Source organism: Babylonia areolata, chromosome 14 (assembly GCF_041734735.1).
Source record: "Babylonia areolata isolate BAREFJ2019XMU chromosome 14, ASM4173473v1, whole genome shotgun sequence".
Taxonomy (NCBI): Eukaryota; Metazoa; Mollusca; class Gastropoda; order Neogastropoda; family Buccinidae; genus Babylonia; species Babylonia areolata.
The window spans coordinates 21025089-21049199 of record NC_134889.1 but is presented as its reverse complement, the minus strand read 5'-3'; the positions used below and the strand labels follow the sequence as shown (position 1 = coordinate 21049199).

The 24111-nt window shown below is 40.7% G+C and overlaps 2 protein-coding genes across 3 annotated transcripts in view; one reads left to right on the top strand and one right to left on the bottom strand.

Moving 5' to 3' along the window:
• Positions 1-15193, top strand: part of LOC143289912 (uncharacterized) — a 39358-nt gene extending 24165 nt beyond the window's left edge. Inside the window, exons 8-10 of one of the 2 annotated variants that reach the window (XR_013056292.1) lie at positions 2651-2751; positions 5202-5592; positions 7524-15193. Coding sequence is in view for 1 of the 2 variants with exons in the window: in XM_076599151.1 (XP_076455266.1) it covers positions 2651-2751; positions 5202-5523 (423 nt within the window). In the remaining variant the exon portion in view is untranslated. The remainder of the gene's footprint in view (positions 1-2650; positions 2752-5201; positions 5593-7523) is intronic. The other variant, XM_076599151.1, reaches the window with a different exon arrangement.
• Positions 15194-16210: 1017 nt separating this feature from the next.
• LOC143289911 (uncharacterized) overlaps positions 16211-24111 on the bottom strand; it is a 27512-nt gene continuing 19611 nt past the window's right edge. The window contains exons 10-12 of the mRNA XM_076599150.1: positions 23431-23601; positions 22191-22409; positions 16211-17535 (exon numbers count right to left, since the gene is read on the bottom strand). Coding sequence (XP_076455265.1) covers positions 16861-17535; positions 22191-22409; positions 23431-23601 — 1065 coding nt within the window. The 3' untranslated portion in view covers positions 16211-16860. The remainder of the gene's footprint in view (positions 17536-22190; positions 22410-23430; positions 23602-24111) is intronic.

The following is a 24111-nucleotide window of genomic DNA, read 5'->3' as shown; positions in this document are numbered from 1 at the left end:
AAAATATCGCTGGCTTAGCCGTGACCCTAACCAGCGCGCTCAGATTCTCTCGCTTCCTAGGCAGACGCGTTACCTCTAGGCCATCACTCCACTCATGTGTGAGAGTGTTCGTGGTAAATTTTGACAGGTCCATTTTCACTTGAAATACTTTGTCTTTGAGGAGGACGAAGGTGGCGGAATGGTTGAAGATGCTCAGCTGCCAATACAGAGAGTCTGTGAGGGTGTGGCTTTGAATTCCACTCTTGCCCTTTCTCCCAAGTTTGACTGGAAAATCAAACTAAGTATCTAGTCTTTCGGATGAGATGATAAACCGAGGTCCCATGTGCAGCACGCACTTGGCACCCTGAAAAAGAATCCATGGCAACGAGAGTGTTGTCCTCTGGCAGAATTATGTAAAAAGAAAGTCGTTTTGATAGGTACACAGATATGTAAGCATGCACTCAAGGCCTGACTAAGTGCGTTGGGTTATGCTGCTGGTCAGGCATCTGCCTAGCAGATATGGTGTAGTGTATATGTTTCAGTTTCAGTTTCAGTAGCTCAAGGAGGCATCACTGCATTCGGACAAATCCATATACGCTACACCACATCTGCCAAGCAGATGCCTGACCAGCAGCGTAACCCAAAATAAAAAAATTTAAAAAAATAAAAATAAAATAAAATAAATAAATAAATAAATTACTAACTAAATAATAATAATATAATTGAAAAATAAATAAATAATAATAATAATGAAAATAAAATAAATAGCGTATATGGAATTGTCCGAACGCAGTGATACCTCTTTAAGAAACTGAAACTGTCTCTGAACATCATATTTGGCTTTGAAATAAAAATGAATTATTAGCACACATTTTGTTTGTAAGGGGTGTAATTCTCCAGATTAAACTGTATTTCCAGACTCTGAATAATTTCTATTGTTACGCCTCTAGATCTGCAAGATTTTCTTTGGTGGTTTCTTGTTTGTTTTTAGACAAGCGACAGTTAATTATATTTCATTCAGTTGCGTTATAAAGACAGCATGATGTTTGATTCCTCATCCACGGTCAATAAAAGAAAAAGAAAATCTAACACATAATGACATTAACTACACATTCATTGCTTCTTACACACCAGTATTATAAAGAGGGTACTGAATGAATTGGAACGATTGTGCTCGGCATTTGTGTGGGCAATACGATTTACAATGTATTTATTTGCCTTCTTGCCTCAGAGTCGGTCACTGTGGAAATCGCTCAGCATGTGATAGCTCCTTTTGTTCTGAAGTATCATAGAGGTTAAGTCATGGGAAAAAAGGACATTGGTTAAAAAGTTTGATAGATTCAAAAGTATAAGTTGTATAGAAAACAAACTAAAAAAAGCAGAAATGAAATAAAATATATAAAAATGAATAAAAGGTCACACGCATAAAAAGTTACATGTCTGCGTGCAAGCGTAACTGAAACCTGACTGAATGACGCAGGAAACAAATGATGAGCGCCCAAAGGCAGCTCTCGGTTAGCTCTACCCAGGTAGGCAGCCTCTGTTGCAAATGGCTCCGTGTTTGTACAGCGCTTAGAGCTCGGTCTCTGACTGACGATAGGCGCTATAATATCCATAGTATCAATATCCATCCATCCATCCATCCATCCATCTGGTTTTTTTTGTGTTTTTTTTTAAATTGATGTTGAACAAAAAATATTATTTTGATCAGCAGTTTCTATAAGGTCACATTATCACAGTATTGTCTCTGCACCCATCTTGCAGTTTCAATTTCACTGATTTTTTTCTTCCTTTTTTTTTTTTTTTTTTTTTTAAAGAAATCAGCATGAATCATACATGAACCAAGACATTTTTTTTTCTTCTTTCTTTCTTTTTTCTTTTTTTCCTCTTGTTAAATACAGGAATTTTTTTTTATCCAGGAAAGAAATCCAGTCAAAGTTAAACAAATACAAGAAGAAAAGGAAAAAAACAACTTTGACCGCATTTTCGAATTGGTCATTTGTAACTGCTAATTCTTCCATAACATCTTTTAAGTTTCTGTCAAATATTATTTTAAAGTTAGTTTCCAGTGATGCATTACACCAGGTCCACATGATTGTGGTAAACTACCTTGAAAGCGCTACCCTCACCCCCGGTGAGGATATGCAAAAATCATAAACAGACTCTGAAAATGGGGGACTGTTATTTGAGGGACGTGGTGGCAGTCTCCACTCTGGGAGGGACGCTTACTCAGTCTGGCTCCGCGACTAAGCCATTATTGTCGTTAGTAGGGGGCTTAGTAGGTGGTGTCCTAAGTACGTTAGAACAGGCACCACCGAACACCACCGAAGTGACTCGGCAGCAGTGCAGGGTTTCCTCTGGTGTGTGGCCTCCTGGCGACCTAACATCGATGGTTCCCTGTGGACTGCCGACGCTGGAACTGCGATGGACGAACCCGGGTGTGGCCGTGTATGGGGGAATCTAAATGAGCGGCGTGGGAGTAATGCCACTGAAACGGTGCAGAAGTTGGGGCAGCAAAAAAAAAAAAAAAAAAAAGTTCTGAAAATTTCAGTTAAATCATTGCAAAACTGACTTTGAGTTATGAATAACTATTTGAATGAAAGTGGAGGTAATATTTCACCCACAAGGTACAGCGAAGGTTTAAAGGTTGGTTGGTTGTTTCTGTCTGCAGATGTGTAATCCCTACCTGTCAGTCATTGAGCCAGATGAACCCTTGCCGTTGGTCATCACCCATGAGGATCAGGTGCAGGTGGAAGAGGAAAAGCAGAAGAAGTGAGTGATGAATAGAATAGAGTAGAATATGTCTTTATTACCAGGTGCACTGGGATCACAAGGAATATTGGCAATCCATTGAGAATCCATTGTATGCTTCCGGATGGGGGTAAGTGGATAAAATTCTCTCTCTCTCTTGTAAGCAAGGAAAATCGGCGAGTGTAAGTATGCGTGTGTATTTCTGTGTACTTGTGTGTTCGAGATTATGTGTATGATGCCTGTGTGTGCACACACATGTGTGTGTTTGAAGATTTTCATGTGGCAATGTTTTGTATGATTTTCATGTTTCCGTAATTGTAGTCTTTGATTCATCCATTTATGTGACTATTATTATCTATTTGGTTTGTTCTATGTCATTTATTATTCATACTTATTTCATTTATTACAATGTGTGTATGTGTGTGTATGCGTGTGTGAGGGCATGGTGTAAAGAAGCTTCCAGCTTATCCATTTTACCCTCAATAAAACATTTGTCATTGTCATTCTCTCTCTCTCTCTCTCTCTCTCTCTCTCTCTCTCTCTCTCTCAGACACATTGGAAGAATAGGCCATGCCTAAAATCATAATCCTTGAATAAAAAAAGAAAACGTCTTTAAGTTAAGAGTTCTGTCACACACACTCTCTCAGTCAAAAATTTCACATGCTTTCATTTTTCATAGGTACCAAATAAAACTAATTCAACACTTAATCCTAGGTTTTCACAATGATCGCTCTTTATTTTAAGAGTGTTTTCTTATGATTTTGTAAAAAAAAAAAAAAAAAAGACCAAAAAAAGACATTCCCTTAGATTATTGATAGTCTGTATAATGTCTGATGTTCAACAACAACAACAACAAAAAAGATAATTAATAATGGATCTGTCTCCAGAATACCTGTTCAACTTCACAATCCTTTTTCTCTCTGAATGTTTGCAGCATACCCTCACTTGTGGTTGTGAACAGTGCTAAAATCCCTGTGGACTGTCCCTTCGACTTTTCAACGTTTTTTTTTTTTTATAATGGAGAAAGATTGCTGTGTGATGATGTTTTGTCCTACTAAAGAAATGATAACAATAACGAAATTGAGAAGAATGAGAATGATAACAATGATAATAATGATAATACTTATATGGGGCAAACTGCCCCTACACTGGGCTCTAAACCTGTTCCTGTGAAACAGCACACCTTCAGGTGCATTTGTATTTGTAATTCTTTTTATCACAACAGATTTCTCTGTGTGAAATTCGGGCTGCTCTCCCCAAGGAGAGTCCATCGCTACACTACAGCGCCACCCTTTTTTTTTTTTTTTTTGTATTTTTTTCCTGCGTGCAGTTTTATTTGTTTTCCCTATAGAAGTGGATTTTTCTACAGAATTTTGCCAGGAACAACCCTTTTGTTGCCGTGGGTTCTTTTACGTGCGCTAAGTGCATGCTGCACACGGGACCTCGGTTTATCGTCTCATCTGAATGACTAGCGTCCAGACCACCACTCAAGGTCTAGTGGAGGGGGAGAAAATATCGGTGGCTGAGCCGTGATTCGAACCAGAGTGCTCAGATTCTCTCGCTTCCTAGGCGGACGCGTTACCACATGTGTACACATGGACATGCAACACTACATGCTGACATGAAAGTAAATTAATAAACATCAACAGTCTGTCCACACCAAGACAATAATACAAATTGTAGGTATCAATCGTCACATCAAACATCAGAGGATAAACTGCAATGGATTACTAAGACCTGGTTGGACTTCTGATTCTGGTTCAGTATGTGATAGGATGGAACGAAGGATGTGTCAATAACAGCGACCTCTTTAATGTTCACTTATTAGGAAAATATTTTACAAAACCTTATATATATATATGTATACACACACACACACACACACACACACACACACACACACAACAACTTCTTTGCTACACGATGTTCACTTATTAGGATGATATTTTACAAATAAACATTTTTTTGTTTGTTTATGGAATAGAATAGAATAGAATATGTCTTTATTAACAAGTGTACCGGGGTCACAAGGAATATTTGGGGGGATAGTACACAACAAGGTACGAACATAAATCGAAAATCATACACAAACACAGATACAGTAGAAATTAGGATACATACAAGTGCATATCAGTTTTAAAACTTGTGCATACTCACACATGCACGCTCTGCACACACACACACACATGCATGCACACACGTACACACACGTACACTCTCTCTCTCTCTCTCTCTCTCTCTCTCTCTCTCTCTCTCACACACACACACACACACACACACACACACACACACACACACTCACACACATTTGAACAGAAGCTGCATATATACATACATAACAGCGACCTTTTTGCCAAACAATGTTCACTTTTTGGGATAATATTTTACCAAACTTTTTTTTTGGGGGGGTGGGGGGCGGGTTCACCTATTGGGAGTATTATTATTTTTTTTTTTTTTTTCTCCTCCTTCAGGGAAGCAGAAAAGATGGGGGTCAAAATTGCCGGACCGGCAGAGGCGGTGTTGCAGGACATCATCTTCAGCTTCATTTTCACTCTCTTCCTCCTTGCGCTCATGTACTTCATGCCGCTGGACAGGACCCTGCAAAACCACGTGAAGTTAGCGTGCGACGCTGACGCCATCAACGGAAGCACCACCACCATTCATCGCGAGCGTCTGTGCAGACCGTCTCAGGGGTGGATCCATTTCTCCACGCTGTTGTCAGACGCTGCGCCACTGTTGGGGGCCGCCTTTGTGCTGCTTCTGTTTCTTCTGCCGATTCGCCGCCTTCTGTAGCCATAGGGGGTTCAGGTGTGTTTGGCTGTGCTCTGGCTGGTGAAGCCTGTGTTCCAACATCAGTTATCGGTAACTTTTTTTTTTTTTTTTTTTTTTTTTCTAATCAATAAAACAATTTTTTTTCATTCTTTCTTTTCAGTTTACAAGATAGAAAGCATGGAACATTGCACTTTTTTTTTCCTTCTTTTTTTTTCAGTTTACAAGATAGAAAAGATAGAACATTGCATATATATATATTGTGTTTTCTTTCTTTTCAATTTACAGATTAGAAAAGATAGAACATATATTTTTTTTCTTCTTTCTTTTCAATTTACAAGACAGAAAAGATAGAACATAGCACATGTTTTTCTTTTTTTATTTTCAATTTACAAGGTAGAAAAGATAGAACTTTGCATATATTTTTCCTTCTTTCTTTTCAGTTTACAAGATAGAAAACATAGAACATTGCACTTTTTCCCCTTTTTTTGTCACTTTACAAGATAGAAAACATAGAACATTGCACTTTTTCCCTTTTTTTTGTCACTTTACAAGATAGAAAAGATAGAACATTGCACTTTTTTTTGTCACTTTACAAGATAGAAAACAGAACATTGCACTTTTTTCCCCTTTTTTGTCACTTTACAAGATAGAAAACATAGAACATTGCACTTTTTTCCCTTTTTTTTGTCACTTTACAAGATAGAAAACATAGAACATTGCACTTTTTTCCCTTTTTTTTGTCACTTTACAAGATAGAAAAGATAGAACATAACATTTACAGATAGAAAAGATAGAACATTGCACTTTTTTCCCTTTTTTTTTGTCACTTTACAAGATAGAAAAGATAGAACATTGCACTCATAATTTTTTTTCTTTCTTTTCACTTTACAAGATAGAAAAGATAGAACTCTACATATATTTTTTTCTTCTTTCATTTCAATTTACAAGATAGAAAACATAGAACATTGCCCTCTTTTTTTCTTTCTTTTCAATTTACGAGATAGAACATTGCACATATATCTCTTCTTTTTTTTTTCTTTTTCAATTTACAAGGTAGAACTTTGCATATATTTTTTTCTTCTTTCATTTCAGTTTGCTAGACAGAAAAGATAGAACATTGCACTTGTATTTTTTCTTTCTTTTCAGTTTACAAGATAGAACATTGCACATATATCTTTTTTCTTTCTTTTCAGTTTACAAGACAGAAAAAATAGAACATTGCACTTTTTTTTCCCCTTTCTTTTCATTTTTTAAGACAGAAAAGATAGAACATTGTACATGTATTTTTTCTTTCTTTTCACATCTATCAGTTCATTCATACACCTGTTCATATTCTTGTTCATACATCCAATGTTACACATACATTGGTTTATTCATACATCTGTTTGTACAGCTATTCATATGTTCAACATTACACAAATAACAGTCCTTTCAGACATCTGTTCATACACCTATTCATACAGCCATCCATAGATGAAGACGTACAGAACTACACATACACACGTTTATTCGTATGAACGCATGCACACTCATGTACACATGTGTATGATGTGACATGTCGTTCACTATGGTATGGCCTAGAGGTAACGCATCCGCCTAGGAAGCGAGAGAACCTGAGCGTGCTGGTTCGAATCACAGCTCAGCCACCGATATTTTCTCCCCCTCCATTAGACTTGGAGTGGTGGTCTGGATGCTAGTCATTCGGATGAGACGATAAACCAAGGTCCCGTGTGCAGCATGCACTTAGCACATGTCAAAGAACCCACGGCAACAAAAGGGTTGTTCCTGGCAAAATTCTGTAGAAAAATCCACTTCGACAGGAAAAACAAATAAAACTGCACGCAGGAAAAAATACCAAAAAAATGGGTGGCGCTGTAGTGTAGCGACACGCTCTCCCTAGGGAGAGCAGCCTGAATTTCACACAGAGAAATCTGTTGTGATAAAAAGAAATACAAATACAAATACAAAATACAAATAATTGGACATTGAAATGACTGTGACAAAAGAAGACGTATATGTAGGAACAAGCTGAAGACGACAGTGATGAGGAGGGTCCACAGACCTGAAGAAGAGCTGTGTCATCGATGGTTCCCTGTGGACTGCCGACGCAGGAACTGCGACGGACAAACCCGGGTGTGGCTGTGTATGGGGGAATCTAAATGAGCGGCGTGGGAGTAATGCCACTGAAACGGTGCAGATGATGGGGCAGCAAAAAAAAAACAAAACAAAAAAAAAAAAAAAGGAGCTGTGTCAATGGAAGACTGTCAGTTGAGGTTTGTTGTTTTCATGAAATTGTGCTTTTGAAACACTTTTGAACTGTTTGACATATTTATGTGTTGGTAAGGTGGACACATGATACAACCAGACCACAGGTGAAGAAAAAAAGAAAAAGATCTGTGCTTTTTCATGAACAAACATTTTTGGGTTCTTTAGGTTGCTGTTATTGTTGGTTGTTTTTGTTGTTCTTGTGTTTCTTTTAGGGAGGTTACAAGAGAACTGTTTTATGCCTTGTTTCACAGACATTTGTTCAGAATGAATACGACTTACAAGACATTTTGATTTAAGGAGCCCTGAAAAATGAGAGACATTAATTAAGGTTGTTTATAGGATATTGACGGTGCGTACGCCTGCACCATTGACAAGTAATGTATAGGATATTGACGGTGCGTACGCCTGCACCATTGACAAGTAATGTATAGGATATTGACGGTGCGTACGCCTGCACCATTGACAAGTAATGTATAGGATATTGACAGTGCATACGCCTGCGCCTGCACCATTGACAAGTAATGTAGAGGATATTGACAGTGCGCACGCCTGCACCATTGACAAGTAATGTATAGGATACTGACGGTGCGTACGCCTGCACCATTGACAAGTAATGTATAGGATATTGACGGTGCATACGCCTGCACCATTGACAAGTAATGTATAGGATATTGACGGTGCGTACGCCTGCACCATTGACAAGTAATGTATAGAATATTAACGGTGCGTACGCCTGCGCCTGCACCATTGACAAGTAATGTATAGGATATTGACGGTGCGTACGCCTGCACCATTGACAAGTAATGTATAGGATATTGACGGTGTGTACGCCTGCACCATTGACAAGTAATGTATAGGATATTGACGGTGCGTACGCCTGCACCATTGACAAGTAATGTTTAGGATATTGACGGTGCGTACACAAGTATTGTATAGGATACTGACGGTGCGTATGCCTGCACAATTGACAAGTTAAGTATAGGATATTGACGGTGCGTATGCCTGCACCACTGACAAGTAATGTATAGGATAATGACGGTGCATACGCCTGCACCATTGACAAGTAATGTAGAGGATATTGACGGTGCGTACGCCTGCACCATTGACAAGTAATGTTTAGGATATTGACGGTGCGTACACAAGTATTGTATAGGATACTGACGGTGCGTATGCCTGCACAATTGACAAGTATAGGATATTGACGGTGCGTATGCCTGCACCACTGACAAGTAATGTATAGGATAATGACGGTGCATACGCCTGCACCATTGACAAGTAATGTAGAGGATATTGACGGTGCGTACGCCTGCACCGTTGACAAGTAATGTAGAGGATATTGACGGTGCGTACACCTGCACCGTTGACAAGTAATGTAGAGGATATTGACGGTGCGTACACCTGCACCGTTGACAAGTAATGTAGAGGATATTGACGGTGCGTACACCTGCACCGTTGACAAGTAATGTAGAGGATATTGACGGTGCGTACACCTGCACCGTTGACAAGTAATGTAGAGGATATTGACGGTGCGTACGCCTGCACCGTTGACAAATAATGTTTCCTCTGATGGCTGAGCATTTGTCGTTCGACTGATTCATGTCTGTTACTTCTTCTTCTTCTTCTTTTCTGATATGTGCTTTCCAATATGAATTGAAAAGAAACCCAAACAACAGGAAATCAAAACCAAGATTTGGTGAAATATTTGACTGTATTTTGAAAATATCCCTTTAAAACACTGTTGAAATCAAATCAGTATTTTGATAACTGTTTAAGGACCTGATTTACTTTCCAAAAAAAACATCTAGTGCTGTGTTCTAGGCAGTACTTTTACTGCCCATGCTAGAGAGATTTTCTTTCTTTTTTTCTTTTTTGGTTGCTTTTCTTTTTTCTTTTTTTCTTTTTTTTTTTTTGGTTGGTTGTTTTTCTGTTGTTGTTCTCTCTTCTTCTTTATTTAAACAGTGGTTCTATCAACAATTTTATATGCAAGTCCAAGGGGCACACGCAGTTTGTCTCTCTCTCCCTCTTTTTATTTGTGTGTGTGTGTGTGTGTGTTTCAAGTGCTCTACTCCTGGCTTTCTACATTGGCTGGGGAAAGTTAGAGACTTAGGCCACTCATGCACATTTCCTTGTCTGTGGCTAATTATAAAGACGGACAGTTTGTACATAATTTAATCTTCAAAGGTTGCTCACGTGCATTTGGGTTATTTTGTTTGGTTTGTTTGTTTTTGTTTTTTTGATTCGGTATTTGTTACATCATGTGTGCCTTTATCCTGTCTTTCTCTGTCATTCGTATACAGTGTTTTTTTCTCAAGGCCTGACTAAGCACGTTGGGCTACGCTGCTGGTCAGGTGTCTGCTTGGCAGATGTGGTGTAGCGTATATGGATTTGTCCGAACGCCATGACGCCTCCTTGAGCTTCTGAAACTGAAACTGAAACTCCTATAAAGTGCACAATAATCATATTTTGGTTTTTTTTATTTGTAAATTTATTATTATGATTATTATTGTTGTGTGTATAAAACCTGAGGAGGCTCAATATTGTGTGAAAACTTGCACCAGAAGAACATATCAAGCGGAGCATATCCTGTTATCCAGCCCATAATTATAGTTGGGACAGTGGTTGCCTCCTCTGCTGTTCTGACAGTCATAGTCGGACACAACTGACCATCATACATAGTGAATTTTACTTTCTGTGTACATTCTAACCTCAAGTGTGATTTGGGGGAGTTGAAGTGTCCAGGACAACTCTGGGCATTATATATGTAGAATATATTACACACATGCATGTGTTTGTGTCTGCGTGTGTATGTTAGACTGCAAGGATGTAGCCTTTAAAGCTTTTGGGGCCTTACAGTTTTCACTGTTAAGTGTACCAAGATGATCAATGAATCATTAGATGGTGACCAGTTGGGTGTTCAGAAAGTTGTTCTCTTCCTCTCTTCCTCCATCTTTCACTTCCTGCTCTCTCTCTCTCTCTCTCTCTCTCTCTCTCTCTCAGCTTTTTCTGCCATCTGGAGTTGATTTTACATTCCTCACTCAGTATAAAATGTGTGTGTGGTATTGAAATTTTCATTGCAGCTATGTATAATTGTGAATGCAGGAATATATATAATATAGGTTTGTACTTGTTTGTAACTTACTGGAGTTTATAGTAATCTTTTTGAAAATATATTTGAATGTTACTGTAATTTGGGGATAATTTTTATATGTTTTATTATTTAAGCTACTGGAATTTTCAGTAACTTTTTATAGTTTTGTATGTATAGTATTGAAACCTTTGTACTGAAACCTTTATTATGTTCTAACTTATTCATTTCTTGTAATATGTTATTACTGATTTTACCCAAACACTCGAATCAAAAGAACAAATATCAAAATCGATGAATTTGAAAGATGATGCAGTGAAAACCTTTAAACTCAGCATGGCCATGACTTTTACAAGCCATAAGAAAGTTCTTGTGATGAATCATATTAGTTTGTACTGCACAGTATCCATGATAATAATCGCAGGTTCATAGAAATACATTTGCAGTGCAAGATTGAGTATACACACATACACTTAAAACTTATCTCATTCCACAAACAATAAATCTGAACTCCACTCTCATTTCAAGCTATTTCACTTGTCCACTTACAACTTACACACATTTTGCAAGAGTATGGAGCTCTACACACACACAAAACATATCAAGCAGAGCATATCCTATTATCCAGCCCATAATTATAGTTGGGACAGTGGTTGCCTCCTCTGCTGTTCTGACAGTCATAGTCGGACACAACTGACCATCATACATAGTGAATTTTACTTTCTGTGTACATTCTAACCTCAAGTGTGATTTGGGGGAGTTGAGATGTCCAGGACAACTCTGGGCATTATATATTCAAAATTCGAATAACACAGGACATTCCCAGACAGGTGATGCTAACAGATGATGAATATATACAAACAAGATTGGGAAAATTTGTTTATGAATGCTGCTGCAATTTACTGCATTAACTGATTGATTAATTGTGTGTTTTTCATTCGTTCATTCATTTACCATTGCACTTGTGTCTTATAAACCTTACGGTTTCATGACAATAAAATCTATTCTATTCTATTCTATTCACACACACACCAGCTGCTCATTGAAATACATGGTTTTATCAGTAGTGTTTGCAGAAGAAGAGAAGTAAGCTTCAAGTTCAAAAGTTGAAAACAGTGTACGATGAACATGCAACATTTACTTTTAAATATGTCACTTGCATTAAAATTTTGTTCCAGACCACAAGTCTTTGTCAGGGAAAGTAAAGGCAAAGAGACAACCAAAACTAGTCAAATGCAGCAAAGATACTGTCAGTTTAACAATCCACAAAACAGTGCTGTTATCTCTTGTCCAGCCTCATGTTTGGTATACAATGTGCGAAGTGGTAGAATGGTTAACTCTCTCCATACGAACGGGGGAAAGAGACGACGTTAACAACGTTTCACCCCAATTACCATCATCAAAATATTGCAAGCGGAAGGCTCTTATACTGAAGAGGTGAATGTTGACAAAGATACCGCAATTCTGATGACGGAAGCTAAAGGTTGGGTTATTCAGACACCCACTGGACATCCGAGGTGTCTGTGTAGAGGAGAAGAGAAGACTGGCCGTACTGAGTGAGTTAAAACACTCATCTGCCAGTACGAGTATCTGTGAGAGTCTGGGTTCGAATCCTGCTCTCAACTTTTCTCCCAAGTTTGACTAAAACAAAATATCAAACTGAGTGTCTGGTCATTTGGATGAGGCGATAGACCGAAGTCCCGTGTGTAACACACACTTCGTGCACTGAAAAAGAACCCAAGGCAAAAGAAGTGTTGTCCTCTGGCAAAATTCTGTAAAAAGAAATCCTCTCTGACAGGTTGATTGATACGGATACTTATATTGCACCTATCCTCGACGGGCGCAATAGCCGAGTGGTTAAAGCGTTGGGCTGTCAATCTGAGGGTCCCGGGTTCGAATCACGGTGACGCCGCCTGGTGGGTAAAGGGTGGAGATTTTTACGATCTCCCAGGTCAACATATGTGCAGACCTGCTAGTGCCTGAACCCCCTTCGTGTGTGTATGCAAGCAGAACATCAAATACGCACGTTAAAGATCCTGTCAGCATTCAGTGGGTTATGGAAACAAGAACATACCCAGCATGCACACCCCCGAAAACGGAGTATGGCTGCCTACATGGCGGGGTAAAAACGGTCATACATGTAAAAGCCCACTCGTGTGCATACAAGTGAATGCAGAAGAAGAAGAAGAAGCACCTATCCTCGGTAGGATACCAAGCTTTACAAACACAGGCTCATTTGCACAACAGGCTGCCTACCTGGGTAGAGCTGACCGACAGCTGCCTCTGGGCGCTCATCATTCGTTTCCTGTGTCATTTAGTCAGATTTCAGGCACACACACATACACACTCAGACAGACATGTAATATTTTACATCTATGACCGTTTTTTTGTTGTTTGTTTTTTGTTGTTGTGTTTTTACCCCACCATGTAGGCAGCCATACACCGAATATATGCATGCACTTAAGGCCTGAATAGTGTGCTGGGTTATGCTGCTGTTCTTGATTGTAATCCTCAATGTTTTTCCCATTTTCCCTTGCTTATCAACATGTTTTTCTTTTTGTGTGTCTATTTGTTGCATTGGAAAGGAGTGCTGTTTGCCTGTATATCTTGTGTGTCTGTTATTTGCACACACACACACACACACACACACACTTGTGCTGTGGAGCGGTGGATATATAGATTTATGAGTTTGAATCAGAATCACACCACTCCCTTTACTCATAGTTAATGGTGTGCAGCTGACTCAACTTTAAACACTTGGCCCACATGTTTGCCAAGTTACTTTCAATAAACTGACATTCGAGTGTACTTAAAATAGATCATTACCAAAAAAATTTTGAACATTGTTATAAATATGATTACTTCACTTTTTTTTCAACTGTGATCTTCTGTGATGCACAATACTAACACCTCATGTGAGATTTCTTCCCGTTTAATGACTTGAATTGATTTCACATTTATTGTTTCACTTTTTGTATTATAATTCATGGTTTTACAACAAATGTTTGTCAGATCTGTTCTGACTCAAATGTTGAAGTTAAGCTGTACTCTGATGCATTCAGTGTTGAATTTAAGCTGTACTCTGATGCATTCAGTGTTGAATTCAAGGTGTACTCTGATGCATTCAGTGTTGAATTCAAGGTGTACTCTGCTGCATTCAGTGTTGAATTTAAGCTGTACTCTGATGCATTCAGTGTTGAATTTAAGCTGTACTCTGATGCATTCAGTGTCGAATTTAAACTGTATTCTGATGTATTCAGTGTTGAATTCAAAGTGTACTCTGATGCATTCAGTGTTGAATTCAAGGTGTACTCTGATGCATTCAGTGTTGAATTTAAGCTGTACTCTGTTGCATTCAGTGTTGAATTTAAACTATACTCTGATGCATTCAGTGTCATCAGCAGGACACAAGTCAGCATCAGCATGACATCACTTGTGTTTTCAAGATGAGTCACATACTTCATGTGAAAATTGTTTTTAGTCAATGAAGCCTGTACTTCTATTACTTCATTTGCATATATATATATAGAGAGAGAGAGAGAGAGAGAGAGAGAGATAAATGTATAGTACCCATAGGCAGTGTCTGGTATTTTTCTACTTGAAAACTAAGACATCTTGGCCTGGATTTATTCTCTCTCTCTCTCTCTCTCTCTCTCTCTCTCTATATATATATCTCCAGATTTTTTTCTTCTGGATCTTGTGATGGTTGCCCTGTTGCTTTGTTTTGTTTTTAATTTGAGGTGTATATCCCAGAAAGATGTAACAATTTAAGTCAGATGCTTAAATGAAAAAAAGGATTTGTAAACTGCTTCAAACGAACGTTCGTTTGATTTAATTTTACCCTACTCCTCGGACTTTTTTTTATTTTTTAGAATAGACTGCTGCTTTCGTTCACGAAAATAAAGAATTGATCAAAATTATGCACAGAGAAGATTTAAAACCACCAGTGTATGGAACAAATTGCTGATGTACTGTTCATTCCATTTTTATCACTTCAATCTCTTTTTAGATTCAAACTTCCATTCCACTAGCTGGCTGGTGATTTAATTTGGTTTAGTTTGGGTTTTAATGACCATATCATTGTCTGATCGATTCACTGGTTAATTTACAGATAAATTGGTTGACTTCCTGACTGATTCCAGTGGTTGCCTGGTGCTTCCTTCTCCAGATTTACCGACTGGTTTTAATGAAGGACTGCTGCTTCATTTGGGTGATCATTGGCTTTCTGTGTCTCTTTTTTTTTTCTTTTTTATTATCATATTAAAGTTGACAAGCAGGTATTTAGTTTTTATATATATAGCCTTTTTAATATACCTGGATTGGAGTGAATAAATTTGCTGTTTATCTCTTGTTGAGTTCGTTATGTTTGTTGTGTTGTGTTGTGCTGTCCTCATTTTGGACTTCCCTAACCAAAAGCAGACTCTGGTTATTTATGTGTTATTTGTGCTGGCTAGCCTATCATATGCGCTCACGCACACACACCCACACTTCGCTCGCTCACACACTTGCGCAAACAGATGCACACACACACACACACACACACCCTACACTAGTTGGATGCGATTCCCACAGATGCACGCAACCCCCTGCCGTTTGCAGACGAGACACATAACATTCACATGACGACAGACAGGTATGTTCTATTTGATCTTTTCCTCCTTCTTCGTCTTCTTGTTCAACTTCACAATCACAGTATGGAGCTTGGTATGCAGTGGGATTGGTGTCAGCCACACAGTGTCTGAGCCACCCCGGGTGGGATCCTCAGAGAACCCCGCCCCACCCTCCAGGCCCTCCCCCCCCCCCCCCCCCCCACACACACACCCCATCCACCCCCTGTACTTAAAGGGCAGGTCTGTGAGCAATGAGCTGTGGGAGAGGTAACCCAGACAGAAGCCCCAAGTGCAGAAGACAGAGGTGTTTGGCCGCACGGTGCACTCTTAACGAACCACAACACCGCGCATCAACACCTATGACAGTGTTCCAGAAGATGACCCACAATAAGATGGCGTACACACACACACACACACACACACACACAAAACAGCCTGAGAACTTACAGATGAGAAGTTACAATAAGATGGCACACAGAAAAACAGCCTGAGAGAACGTACAGATGAGAGGTTAACTAAACTTGGTAGAGATAATATTATTACAGTCTTAAATGCACTGTCAAGCATTCTTCTTCTTCTTCTGCGTTCACTCGTATGCACACGAGTGGGTTTTTACGTGTGTGACCGTTTTTACCCCGCCATGTAGGCAGCCATACTCCGTTTTCGGGGGTGTCAAGCATTCAATCAATCAATCACCTGCGCATGCACGACCAATGATCAGGAGACTGTACACCAACCATAAAAGCCATCACCTGTATTTCAGGAAGAGTTTTCCAGTTATGTAATCTTGTAATGTACATACTTTCAGAGTGGGTAAAATTATCAACCATGAAAACCACCGTTTATCAGTTCAGCTCCTCAAGTCCTTTCAGCTCCGAAACCACACATACAACGCACACATACCACCACACGTACACATGCAATCACCATGTCACACGCACACACACACATAAACCACAACCCACACACACCACAACACACCACATATCCACACAAAACACCACATACCAGACCCCAACACCCCGTCTCCCCCCAACCCCCCCCCCACACACACACACACACACACACACACGCCCTCCACAGTTCAGTTTGGTTCAGTTGTTCAAGGAGACATCACTGCATTTGGACAAACCAGTCCAATATACGCCACACCACATCTGCTAAGCAGATGCTTGTCTGACCAGCGGCGTAACCCAACGCGCTTAGTCGGGCCTTGAGGGAAAATAAGATAAACAAACAAATGAATAAATAAATTATAAACGATGAAAAGAAAGGAAAAAATAACCAATAATGATGATGTTAACGAATAAATATAAACACACACACACACACTCGCAGTCTCTCACACACACACACACAAAGAAAAGAAAAAAAACAATATGAATAATGATAATGTTAATAAATAATAAACACACACATACACACAGACACATGCACACACACACACACACACACGCACAAACACCCCACACCCTCATATACACACACACACATTCCCACATATTTTCCAAACTGTGCGCACACACACACACACACACACAAAGGACCAACGTGTTGCGTGCTCAAGCGCACAACTAGGCTTCCTTCCCCCCCTCCCCGCCCTCCTCCTCCTCCTCCCCAGGAAGCAGTGCCTGACCCACGCCGGCCTCCGTCAGAATCAGAGCGAACCTCGTCAGCAGCGCTTGCTTCTTGTTGGTCTCCACCTTTATCTCCTTGCCGAGCAACGCTCAGTGGAAGTGGCAGTGGGGGTAGCTGAAACGGTGCGCTCGGCAAAGACTGCCCAGCGCTCCCTTCCGGATTTCCCACGCTGCAGCGGCCGTCGTCAACTGCCGTGTGCCCTTCCGTAGCGTTTCCGCTGCCTGAAGCGTGAGTGTCCTTGGAGTCGTTTTTGTCCGTGGCGCCTGATGAGGGGTGAGGAGGCTTCCCGGCGTGGTTCCGGGGAGTGTGCAGAGTCTGGGACGCCTTGATCTCTGCGGCGACATCGGCGTAGTGGGGCAAGTCTGTGCGATCCTGGACCAGCTCGCAGCACACGGTCTGCGTGATGCCTCGCTCCTTCAGCTGGGACATGATCTGCGAGGGCAGCAACCCCGGGGGTCAGAGTGAGGGTGGGTGTGTGTGTGTGTGTGTGTGTGACTCTGTGTGTGTGTGTGTGTGTGTGACTGTGTGTGTGTGTGTATATGTGTGTGAATGTGTGTGTGTGTGTGACTCTGCGTGTGTGTGTGTGTGTGTGACTGTGTGTGTGTGTGTGTGACTGTGTGTGTGTGTGTGTGTGTGTGTGACAACCCCTGTAAAGTGTTTGTAGGAACAATCCGGAAATTTGGTAGGAACACTAGGACTCTGAGCCACATCAGCAAACATACATTGTATCAAACTACAAGGCATACAAACACTTGGGCCTGCCTGCAACACGATGTAACTGCTACGTTTAATCTGACTGGCCCACTCAATGCTGTTTCAATGTAAACACGCATGTGACAAGCTGAGCATCATCAAGTGAGACCGAGGTTAGTAGTGACTGCCCTGGCTTCATGATCAATATTTGTATTTGTATTTCTTTTTATCACAACAGATTTCTCTGTGTTAAATTCGGGCTGCTCTCCCCATGGAGAGCGCGTCGCTACACTACAGCGCCACCCATTTTTTTTGTATTTTTTCCTGCATGCAGTTTTATTTGTTTTTACTATGGAAGTGGATTTTTCTACAGAATTTTGCCAGGAACAACCCTTTTGCTGCCGTGGGTTCTTTTATGTGCGCTAAGTGCATGCTGCACACGGGACCTCGGTTTATTGTCTCATCCGAATGACTAGCGTCCAGACCACCACTCAAGGTCTAGTGGAGGGGGAGAAAATATCGGCGGCTGAGCCGTGATTCAAACCAGCACACTCAGATTCTCTTGCTTCCTGGGCGGACGCGTTACTTCTAAGCCATCACTCCACTGAGAAAATTCACTATGTACGATGGTCAGTTGTGTCCGACTATGACTGTCAGAACAGCATAGCGTCTGGATAATGTTATGACCAGAAAGCATGTAACCATACTACGTAGTCGAAAATGAACTGGTCGGAACAATTTTGACGTAGGCGTAACATTTGGAACAAACTGCAATCGAACATAACAAAATACAGTGAAATCATGACAGGTGGCATCTCTGCATAACAACAACAGTGATAGTTCGGTCATTCATAACATCAACATTGACAGTTCAATACAATAATAATAATGACATCTATATAGCACTGAATCTTGTGCAGAGACAAATCAAAGCGCTTTCGCACCAGTCATTCACACGCATGCATAACTCTAAAACTGGAGAAACTAAAGACAAGGAAGGGCAGGCAAGGGAGGCTATTTTGGGAAGAGGTGGGTTTTAAGGCCAGACTTGAAAGAGCTGAGAGTGGAGACTTGACGAAGCGAAAGAGGAATTTCATTCCAATCGCAAGGTCCAGAGACAGAAAGAACGGCGGCCAACAGTCAAGTGTTTGAATCTGGGTATGTGTAAACAGAGTGGATCCAAAGCCGATCATAGTGAGCGAGATGGAGTGTAGAGGTGAAGGCAGCCACAGAGATAGGAAGGGGCAGTTTTGTGAATACATTTATAACATAGAGTGCTGATCTTGTACTTTATTCGGTGTGAGACAGGGAGCCAGTGGAGATGTTGCAAAAGAGGAGTGATGTGCTCAGATCTTTTCTTTCTGAGGATGAGTCGGGCAGCAGAGTTTTGTATGCGGACTGAATGAATGAAGCAGGCAAACCAGACAACAGAGAGTTACAATAGTCAAGGCGAGAGAGAAGGAGAGAAACAACAAGTCTAGATGTTGCGGCAGTGGACAGATATTTCCGGACGGCACTGATGCGCCGCAGTTGACAATAGCAGGACTGACATGTCTGACTGATAAATTTTTGCATGGACAGTGTATTGTCAAGAACAACACCGAGGTTCCTGACTGACGTGGCAAGAGGGATGGATGTACTGCCAAGTTTGATTGTGTCAATTGTGATGGAAGACAGTTTTTGTTTAGTTCCTATGATCATTGCTTCAATACAACACAACACAATATATTACAATAATACAACACAATACAATAAAACAATATGACACAATACAACAATACAAAATAACACAATATAATACAACAATGGCAATATAACAACACAACAAAACACAACACGACAATATAACAAAACAACACAACACAACACAATACAACAATGACACAATACAGAATGCAATACAATACAATGCATTGCAATGCAACACAACAGAACAGAATGCAACACAGTACAACACAGCAACACAATATAACACAATGATAATAGTACACAACACAACATTATGCAACAATATGACACAATGTAACAATACAACATAACAAAATGCAATATGACAAAATACAACACAACAATATGACACAATACAAGAATCTAATACAACACAATATGATACAACAATATGACACAATACAATACAATACAATACAACATAATGCAACAATATGACACAATACAACACAACACAATAACATGACATAACACAACAATACAACACAACACAATATAATACAACAATATGACACAATATAACAACACAACACAATACATCACAAAAACATGACACAACACCACACACAGAGTCACACACACACACACACACACACACACCCACACCCCACCCCACCACGCCCTTCCCTCCCACCTCAGAAAGACCGACGCGCAGAGTGACGGCCAGGTACCGCTCGCTGCCCTTCCTGTCTGTCTTGGTGTGCACCCGGGAGGCGCCCGCACAGCACACGCACACGCACACACACAACAACCCAACAAAACACAACGCAACACAACCCAATACAACAATGACACAATACAGAATGCAATACAATACAATGCAACACAACAGAACAGAATGCAACACAGTACAACACAGCAACACAATATAACACAACAATATGACAATAGTACACAACACAACATTATGCAACAATATGACTCAATGCAGCAATACAACATAACAAAATGCAATATGACACAATACAACACAACAATATGACACAATACAAGAATACAATACAACACAATATGATACAATAATATGACACAATGCAATACAATACAACATAATGCAACAATACGACACAATACAACAATACAACCTAATGCAACAATATGACACAATACAACACAACACAATAACATAACACAACAATACAACACAACACAATACAAGAATATGACACAATATAACAACACAACACAATATATCACAAAAACATGACACAACACCACACACAGAGTCACACACACACACACACACACACACACACACACACACACACACACACACACACACACACACCCCACCCCACCCCACGCCCTCCCCTCCCACCTCAGAAAGACCGACGCGCAGAGTGACGGCCAGGTACCGCTCGCTGCCCGTCCTGTCTGTCTTGGTGTGCACCCGGGAGGCGCCCGCACAGCACACGCACACACACACACACAACAACCCAACAAAACACAACGCAACTCAACCCAATACAACAATGACACAATACAGAACGCAATACAATACAATGCACTGCAATGCAACACAACAGAACAGAATGCGACACAGTACAACACAGCAACACAATATAACACAACACAACAATATGACAATACAACACAGCACAACATTATGCAACAATATGACACAATGTAACAACATAACAAAATGCAATATGACACAATACAAGAATACAATACAACACAATATGATACAATAATATGACACAATGCAATACAATACAACATAATGCAACAATACGACACAATACAACAATACAACCTAATGCAACAATATGACACAATACAACACAACACAATAACATGACATAACACAACAATACAACACAACACAATATAATACAACAATATGACACAATATAACAACACAACACAATACATCACAAAAACATGACACAACACCACACACAGAGTCACACACACACACACCCACACCCCACCCCACCACCCCCGCCCTTCCCACCTCAGAAAGACCGACGCGCAGAGTGACGGCCAGGTACCGCTCGCTGCCCTTCCTGTCTGTCTTGGTGTGCACCCGGGAGGCGCCCGCACAGCACACGCACACGCACACACACAACAACCCAACAAAACACAACGCAACACAACCCAATACAACAATGACACAATACAGAACGCAATACAATACAATGCACTGCAATGCAACACAACAGAACAGAATGCGACACAGTACAACACAGCAACACAATATAACACAACACAACAATATGACAATACAACACAGCACAACATTATGCAACAAAATGACACAATGTAACGATACAACATAACAAAACGCAATATGACACAATACAACACAACAATATGACACAATACAATACAATACAACATAATGCAACAATACGACACAATACAACAATACAACCTAATGCAACAATATGACACAATACAACAATACAATACAACATAATGCAACAATACGACACAATACAACAATACAACATAATGCAACAATATGACAACATACAACACAACACAATAACATAACACAACAACAAACACAATATAATACAAGAATATGACACAATATAACAACACAACACAATATATCACAAAAACATGACACAACACCACACACTGTCACACACACACACACACACACACACACACACACACACACACACCCCACCCCACCCCACGCCCTCCCCTCCCACCTCAGAAAGACCGACGCGCAGAGTGACGGCCAGGTACCGCTCGCTGCCCGTCCTGTCGGTCTTGGTGTGCACCCGGGAGGCGCCCGCACAGCACACGGCCACGCCCGTCCTCGCCTCCTTGTTCAGGTCCGGCGCGAAGACCAGGTCGTCCAGGCAGTCCCCCCGCTCGATGAACTCGCCCACCATCTTGGACGCCAGCAGGGAGAGGCGGGCAAACGTCTGTCGGATTGGATCGGATGATGAAACTTAAAGAGCATCCCGTCCCACCCCCACCCACCCCCGACCCCCCACCCCTCCGTCTGTCAGTAATCCAGTCAGTCAATCAAGACACTGCCACCACTCTGTAGCAGAGAAACGGTTAACCTAATGGTGTCAACACCCTGTGTGTGTGTGCCCTAGGGTGGAAATTTCTTTCCGGTGTGCAAAAAAAAACAAAAACAAAAACGAAACAAAACATACAAAAGAAAGAGTCCCAGGACGCAAATTTCCCAACTGCAGGAACTTTCTCCAATGCAAAAAATGATCAAATTCCTGTGAAATCTGTGAAACTGTCATTACTGAACAGCGTGTTCTTTTTTTTTTCTTTTTTTTTCAGAAGAAAAGTAGAGGTTATACATACTTTCGTTTGGTAGTTTACATGCTAGAATATATATATATATATATATATATATATATATATATCCTTTTGATTATTACCCTTCATGACCAAGTCTTTCTAATTCTCTTTCTCTATCTGTCTGTCTCTTCTCTCTCTCTATCTTGTTGCTCTGTCTTTCTCTCATTCTCTCTCCCTCTCTCTCACCTCTCTCTCTCTCCCTCACCCCTCTCTCTCTCCCTCTCTCTATCCGCCTCTCTTTCAACCCCCCTCATTCTCTCTCTGTCCCCCCTTCTCTCCTTCTCTCTCTCCCTCTTTCTCTCTGCCTCTCTCCCTCCCTTCTCTCTCTCCCCGCCTCTCTCTCTCCCTAACTCACCCTGACATTCTGTCTCCCCCCCTCTCTCTCTCCCCCTCTCTCTCTCTCTCTCTGTTCCTCTCTCTCACTCCCTCTCCCCTCTCTGTTTCTCTCTCTGCTCCTCCCTCTCTCTCCCCTTCTCTTCCTCTCCCTCCCTCTCTCTCTCCCACACTCACCCTCTCTCTCTCTCTAACTCACCCTGATGTTCCCTCTGTCTCCAACTCTCTCTCCCCCCCCCCCCACCCCTCTCTCTCTCTCTCTCCCACTCTCCCTCTCTCTCCCTAACTCACCCAGACGTTCTCTCTGTCTTCCTCTGTGCACTCCTCCCCTTTGGCCTCAGTGTGCTTCCTGTGGAAGTCCTGGAGCCAGAGGCGGTCCGCCTCGCTGAAGCTGGCGCCGCCCAGTCTCTCCATCAGCTGCTGTCTGGTCACCCATCGTGTGCAAGGCTCTTTGCTGTACAGCTGACAACAGCCGTAGTGACGGGTTTTTTGTTGTTGTTGTTGCTGAATAGATACACTGTACACAACCTTGTAAACTTTTTTTTGTTGCTGAATAGATATACTGTACACTATCTTGTAAACTTTTTTTTGTTGCTGAATAGATATACTGTACACTACCTTGTAAACATTTTTTGTTGGATAGATATACTGTACACTTTTGTTGGATAGATATACTGTAATTTTTTTTTCTTTTCTGAATGGATATACTGTATACTACCTTGTAAACTTTTTTTGTTGCTGAACAGATACACTGTACACTACCTGGTAAACTTTTTTTTTTGTTGCTGAATAGATACACTGTACACTACATTGTAAACATTTTTTTGTTGCTGAATAGATATACTGCACAGTACCTTGTAAACTTTTTTTTGTTGCTGAATAGATACACTGTACACTACCTTGTAAACTTTTTTTTGTTGCTGAATAGATATACTGTACACAACCTTGTAAACTTCTTTTTGTTGCTGAATA